This window comes from Pteropus alecto, unplaced genomic scaffold (assembly GCF_000325575.1).
Source record: "Pteropus alecto unplaced genomic scaffold, ASM32557v1 scaffold43, whole genome shotgun sequence".
NCBI lineage: Eukaryota > Metazoa > Chordata > Mammalia > Chiroptera > Pteropodidae > Pteropus > Pteropus alecto.
The window spans coordinates 7327995-7334757 of NW_006435764.1; the positions used below are offsets into that span (position 1 = coordinate 7327995).

General features: G+C 57.4%; 2 protein-coding genes across 2 annotated transcripts in view; one reads left to right on the forward strand and one right to left on the reverse strand.

The window, feature by feature from the left end:
* Nucleotides 1–3829, forward strand: part of B3GAT3 (beta-1,3-glucuronyltransferase 3) — a 4031-nt gene extending 202 nt beyond the window's left edge. Inside the window, exons 2-5 of the mRNA XM_006911207.3 lie at nt 1085–1259; nt 2463–2823; nt 3023–3313; nt 3674–3829. Of these exons, the coding sequence (XP_006911269.1) occupies nt 1085–1259; nt 2463–2823; nt 3023–3313; nt 3674–3772 (926 nt within the window). The 3' untranslated portion in view covers nt 3773–3829. The remainder of the gene's footprint in view (nt 1–1084; nt 1260–2462; nt 2824–3022; nt 3314–3673) is intronic.
* A 706-nt stretch (nt 3830–4535) lies between these two features.
* On the reverse strand, nt 4536–6757 carry ROM1 (retinal outer segment membrane protein 1). Its single transcript, XM_006911208.3, has 3 exons — nt 5729–6757; nt 5084–5330; nt 4536–4974 (listed from the first exon to the last, which is right to left on the reverse strand). Exons 1-3 carry the CDS (start codon nt 6316–6318, stop codon nt 4756–4758), a joined length of 1056 nt encoding a protein of 351 aa, XP_006911270.1. The 5' UTR covers nt 6319–6757; the 3' UTR covers nt 4536–4755.
* Nucleotides 6758–6763: the final 6 nt, after the last annotated feature.

Below are 6763 nucleotides of genomic sequence, written 5' to 3' on the forward strand. Positions count from 1 at the left end.
CCCCCCGGCGCCCGCCGCGATGCATCCCGCCCTGGGGAAGAACCCCCGCGCAGACACCATTCATCCGGCTCGGCCCTCCGACAGCCCTCTGCGGTCGCCGGGCGCACTCCCCTTGTCCCGCCGCACCTCGGATGAAATCCAGACTCCTTTCCTGAGCATGCAGAGCCCCCCCGCATGTTCCTGCCGCCGTCTGCCTCTCCAACCCCTTTTCCTAGCCCTCTCGCTCGCTCTGCGCCGGCCGCACTGGCTTCATGACAAGTGTCTAGAAAACTGCACGCTCACTGCCCTCTCAAGCTCTTAACCTATTCCCTCTGCCTGCTTTGCTTTTCTCCCAGCTTTCCTGGCTGCCTCTTCTCATCCTTCAGGTCTCAGCCGAGATGTCACCGCCTCGGAGAGGCCTTCCCTGACCACCTTAGCTAGAGCAACTCCTCTTTTTCTGGATTCTCTTTTATTCTCTATTCTGTTTACTTCCTTCATGGCCCTTATCACAATTTGTAATATTGTTTCTTTGCTTTCTTTACTTAGTGTCTGCCTCCTCCATAAAGTGAAAGCTCCATGAGGGCAGGGACCATATCTGCTTTGTTCCCTGATGCATCCCCAGCACCTAAGGCAGTCCTCCCAGGAGGAGCATTCAATAAATATTTATCCAATAATGGAATCGATGAATTTAATGAGTCTTTGGTCACACAGCCAAGGGAACAGATTGAACCCTGCCTCTATGCAGGGATTTCGAGACAGGGCCACTGCGTGATCCTCAGGTATTTGAAAGACTGTCCTTTTTTAGGAGCTCGACTTGTTCTTTATGGCTCCTTAAGGCAAAATTAGGACCAGCGGGTAGAAAGGATGGAGGCAGATAATCAGCTCACTATCCAAATGAAAATCATAACAGATGGAATTTGTTAAAAGTTGGAGGGGGGCTGCTAATTGAGGCAGTGAGTTCCCCACCACCGGTGGTGTGGAAAAGGCTGTTAGAGAAGTTGTAAAGAGGTTCCTGCACTGGCTAAGTTGAACGAGAAGATTAGGGCCCTTTGGGATGCTGAACGTGCTGTGGTTCTCTGCCCCCATCCCTGCTTCCTGGGACCAGGCCAGCCGTGTGACTGCCTCCCTTCCCTGCGGGCAGCAGCAGAGCAGCTCCGGCAGAAGGACCTGAGGATTTCCGAGCTGCAAGCTGATCTCCATCGCCCACCCCCTGCCCCTGCCCAGCCCCCTGAGCCTGAAGCCCTGCCTACTATCTATGTTGTTACCCCCACCTATGCCAGGTACGGGCTCTGGTGCACCCAAGAGGCCTGCATGGACCAAGAGGTTGGGGTTGATGAGGAAAAGTCTGGGGAGGCACTGGGCAAGGGGGTGTTCCTCAAACTAGAACAGGATAAATGAACCACATCTTTACTCAAAGATTTGTGGGGAAATGGTTATTTTCTAGTAAAACAGATGGGTGTACTGTGAAGTAGAATGCAAAATTCCTGAGAAACTTTAAGATAGAAAAATAAAGTTTCAAAGAAATTTGGAGCTTGCCAATGAGTTTACTCTCTCCTTAGGTATTCTTCCGTGAGAAAGTTTGAGAACCCCTGACTCAATTGAAGTAGAAAGGGCTTGGCCCTGTAGTCATTCCAGAGTCTAGAAATAGTTACACTAGCTGTAATTTACAGTGTGTTTACTCTTAGGAGGCACTGTGCTTTACTTTTTTAAAAAATTTTTTAAAATAAAATGTAGCCTTATTACTGATACAAACCAACTGAGGATGGGGTTTTGGATCTGCAGCCCAAAGGCCTGCTAACAATAGCTCCTTGGAATCAGATGGCCGAGCCATAGGCACAGGCAGCTCTAGACTTTCTCCCTCCACACATAGTGCCCAGCCCGTGGCAGGCAGGCCAAGCTGAGGGATAGAGAAGCCTAGAAGAGACTGAGCCACCCCCTCCCAGTTCTTTGTCTAAACTCAGATAAATCTTCCTCCCCCAGAGAGGAAGGAGTCAAGGGGCTCCTCTGAATTCCTCTCCCTGGAAACCCAAACACGGAAGGAAGAGAACCTGGTCCTCTGGTGTTTTAGAAAGTCATTATCTTACTCAGTCTTTAAAACGACATTGTCGTAGAGTACTCTTATTCCCATTTTATAGCCAAGGAAACTGAGGCTTGGGGAGAGTGAGTCATTTTCGCTAGATGTCTCACCTAGTAAGTTACAAACCTGGCATTCAAACTCAGATCTGTCTGATTCCAAAGTCTATGCCCTTCACTTGTAGTCTCCCATAACCCTGGGGTTAAGGTGGGTGACAGATATGGACTGGAAGAACAGGGCAGGTGAGTGTCAGCGTGAAGTTAACAAGGAGAAAGAGCATTGGGGTACTGGTTGAGGAAAGGCCATGGGAGATGCAAAATGTGGTGCAGAAGAAGCTGTGTCTGCTGGCTGGAGTGGGCAGATGGTGCCTACCCCTTTCCTTCCTGCTGCATCTTCCCCACCCCTGCAGGCTGGTGCAGAAGGCAGAGCTGGTGCGGCTGTCCCAGACCCTGAGCCTGGTGCCCCGGCTGCATTGGCTGCTGGTGGAGGATGCTGAGGGCCCCACCCCGTTGGTCTCGGGGCTGCTGGCTGCCTCTGGCCTCCTCTTTACACACCTGGTGGCCCTCACCCCCAAGGCCCAGCGGCTTCGGGAGGGAGAACCAGGCTGGGTTCGGCCCCGTGGTGTAGAGCAACGGAACAGGGCCCTGGACTGGCTCCGAAGTGGAGGGGGTGCCGTGGGGGGACAGAAGGACCCACCCCCACCAGGGACCCGGGGAGTCGTGTACTTTGCTGATGATGACAACACCTACAGCCGGGAACTCTTTGAGGAGGTGAGCACTGGGATAGGGCTGGGAAAGAGGCCGGGTGGGGCCAGCTTCCTCTGTTGCCTTGGTTACCAACCAGTATTGCTCTAGGCTGTTGGGTGAGGAGGGGGAGCAGTGGGATAGAGTGACCTCAAGTGGTCCTTCCTGCTTCTCCCTTTCCCCTGGGCCACGCCTTGCCTGTTTCTTGTCTCCTGGCCTCTGTTAGATGCGCTGGACCCGTGGCGTCTCAGTGTGGCCCGTGGGGCTGGTAGGCGGCCTGCGGTTCGAGGGCCCTCGGGTACAGGATGGCCGGGTCGTGGGCTTCCACACGGCATGGGAGCCCAACCGGCCCTTCCCAGTGGATATGGCGGGATTTGCGGTCGCCCTGCCCTTGCTTTTGGCTAAGCCCGATGCCCAGTTTGATGCAACTGCTCCTCGGGGCCACCTGGAGAGCAGTCTCCTAAGCCACCTCGTGGATCCTAAGGACCTGGAGCCACGGGCTGCCAACTGCACTCGGGTAAGGCAATGGCAGTGGGTTACATCACTCTGGGGTGGCCAGGTGACAGGAGAAGTGGCGAGGCCCTTGGGAGGAGGACCACAGGATGGGTGTTTGAACCAGGAGGGGCCCTGCAGAACTCAGATGCAACATTGCTCACAGGGAAGCAGGGAGCCAGCGAAGAAAGATCTCCTGTCTCCCAGAGACCTGGGCACCCGTGTGGCACAGAGAGAGTAAGGGATAAAGAGTTACTGAGGCCTCCCCCACCACCCTGCCCTTCACACCTTGCAGACAATGCTCTGTGTGTAGAGGGAGTTGGAGAATCTGGTCTGTACTGAGGGCCCCAGAGGCCTGGCTCTAACGGAAACCCTCCTGGGACAGGTTCTGGTGTGGCATACGCGGACAGAGAAACCGAAGATGAAGCAGGAGGAGCAGCTACAGCGGCAGGGCCGAGGCTCAGACCCGGCCGTGGAGGTGTGATGGACGCCCCACCCCAACTACCACCTCATCAGGCACGGACCTGTGGGACCGGGCCCTGCCTGCAGCTGGGCCTGGCTCTAACGGAAACCCTCCCGGGACAGGTTCTGGTGTGGCATACGCGGACAGAGAAACCGAAGATGAAGCAGGAGGAGCAGCTACAGCGGCAGGGCCGAGGCTCAGACCCGGCCGTGGAGGTGTGATGGACGCCCCACCCCAACTACCACCTCATCAGGCACGGACCTGTGGGACCGGGCCCTGCCTGCCCAGGACGCGGTTTTCCAAGTCCTGACCCCTCAGAGCCAGGGGCAGCCCCTCAGCCCCTTCAGCCCCTTCAGCCCCAGGGTGTGGCCCGGCTTTTCCCCTCCCCCAGCCTGCCATGTGGCACTGCCCACAAGCTGGGGACAAGAGGCCCTTGTTTTGAGCCAGGTCAGCCCTGTCTGGGGCGGGGTGGAGCAAAAGGACAGACAGACTCAGGAGGGAGGGCGGCAGAGTAACTGGGTAACTTATTGGCGCATGCACTGGGGGGCTGGAGGAGCTGGGCTGGACCCTCCCCACCTGAGCATGCTGATCCCCCCTCCCCCGCCCCCACTCCTACCTCCAGAATAAAAAATCTCAACTTTATGGGAACTCTGGTTTCCTTCATTTCCAGTTCTGGTTCTTGCATTCTAATCCTTACCAGGCTCAAAACCTTGGAGTCCTAGCTTTTCTCTCAGAAATCGGTTCTCTCAGGACCCCCACCCTCTTAAAGAGACAGGTCAGTGGCTTCAGCCCAAAAACTTTATTGAGTCTGCACCAGAAGCAGTCTCCAGTCCTTCCAAGGTCACTTTCCCATCACCTTGCTTCTTTCGTCCTCCAGCGGTTCTGGCCACAGGGGCTAGGTCCTAGGAACCTTGGTTTTTTCTCCTACCCAGTCCAGCTCGCTGACTATCCTAACCCCTCTAATCCTAGGGACTCCTCCTTCCCTTGCACCAAGCTCTAGGCCACTAGGCCTCAGGTAGATCCTCCTTAGGAGGTTCCTCTTCTGGAGGGGCCTCCTCAGGTGCTGGCCTGGGGGCAACCCCTCCCTGCAGCCATGCTGTGTTCAGCATGTCTCTCAGCCCACCAGGGAAGAGATAGCCCTGGGTCTCTCCCTCCCCATCGATGACTCCTCCGAGCCCCTCCAGTGCCGTTTGCAGGTACCGCAGGCCCAGAAGCACCAGAGTCTGTGGGGAAAGCAAGGGGAAAGAGGTCAGTGAGGTTCCAGGAGCCCCAGGATTGGAGACAGTGAGGAGACCCAGATGGAGGGAGGCCTCAGACGCTTTGCTGACTCACCTGCAGTAGGAAGGTGACAGCCAGTATGCTGCCCAGTGTGCTTGCCAACCCCTGCAGGTGTCCCAGCAGCACCCCGTGGCATCCTTCGGCCCAGAGGTTTAGGTTGGGCTGACGAGGATTGAAGAGGGGGTGGGCGTGGGGGTCTGAGAGCCGGTTCTGCAGGCAAGGCCTGGGTGAGTGTGGGTTGCAGCAGGAGAAAGGGACCCCATCAATCAGATATAGGCCTTCCACGTTGCTCTGGATCCGGCTGCAAAGATAGGGGCAGGGGTGTTAGGGTGTCTGTAGATAGATGCCTGGGGGAGAAGCTGCAGGGCACTGGCGTTGAGAAGGGAAAAATGAGAGTATGACATTTACCAGAGAGTAGGACATTTACCAACTGCTTTATTATGTGCCAGGCATGCAGATTTCACTTGTTTTCGCAGCAACTCTACAAGAGAGGTGCTATTATCTCCATTCTACAGATGAGGAAATGGGCCCAGAGCAGTTTGGTAACATGCCCTGGGCACTTAGCTGATAAATGGCAGAGCTGTAACCCATTCAATCACTATGCTCTACTTATTGCCTGTCTGGGTGAGGTGGGGTTCCAAGGGAGAAGGAGGAAGGGGAGGAGAAGGAGTAGGAGGAGAAGAGAATAAAGTCACTTACTCAACCACGTCCTGGTCATTGGGATCCAGGTAACGGCTGCTCACCCACTGGATCCCAAACCAATCCTTGTACCCATGGCGACCGCAGCAGTGGTGCCTCAGCTGCAGCTCATCCAACAGCCGTTTGGCATGACAGTGTCCCGGCACCTCTGTGTCCTTGTAGTGAGCCATGGCAGACCCCAGGCCCTCCTCCAGCCCAGAGTTCAGACTCCCAGGTAAAGCCAGGGCTAGCCCCAAGGCAAGGACCAGGAGCCCTCCGCCCCCTGCCGTGCCAGCCATCAGCAGGGGGCCCAGGACCCTTCGCCACGGAGGGTATTGAGCTGCATCCAGACTGGCTCTGCTGGCTCCTGCACCCGCCAGTCCTGTACCCAGAGCCACCGCTCCAGCTGCCAGGGCAACCTGGGGCAGGGCGATGAATGGGCAGGAGGAAGCCAAGAAGGTGCCAAGGTGCCACAGCTGGACCAGGAGGTGCCCACTACAGAAGAGGGTGATACCACCGGTCAGCGACAGTACCCAGGAGAGGAGCCAGAGCCCCTGAGCCAGACGGATGCGGGGCTGGAGGGGCAGCGCCAGGGGCAGCACGGGCGCCATCTCCCATCTCTGCCCAGGGGAGAGCAGAGCTGTCAGGGACGGGTTGACCGGGGCAGGACGCTGAGTCAGCCCAGCCCGGCTTGAGCTGGGCTAATGCCACCCTGACCCCAATACCCTGGGAATCCTCCCACCCCCCAGCCTAAATAACCCAGCGCTCTGTCCTCTGCCCGCCCCAATTCGGGATGCCTCGGCTTTGCCCCTTAGGAAAAGCCCTGCCCCCTGGCCCCGCCCGGAATAGGGGAGGGGCTGGTCGGCTCTGCCTCAAGGGGCTAGGGGCCAGAGGGCGGAGACCTCAGGGCCCGTGCGCCCCTCCCGGGTCTCCAGGGAATACGGGGGCGGGGATCCCGGAAGGGCCGGGAGGGCGGACGCCCAGCGGGGCCCAGGGGGTCAGAGGGTTGGCCCCGCCCGGTACTGAGCCGCGAGGCCCGGACAGGGAGGGGTTACC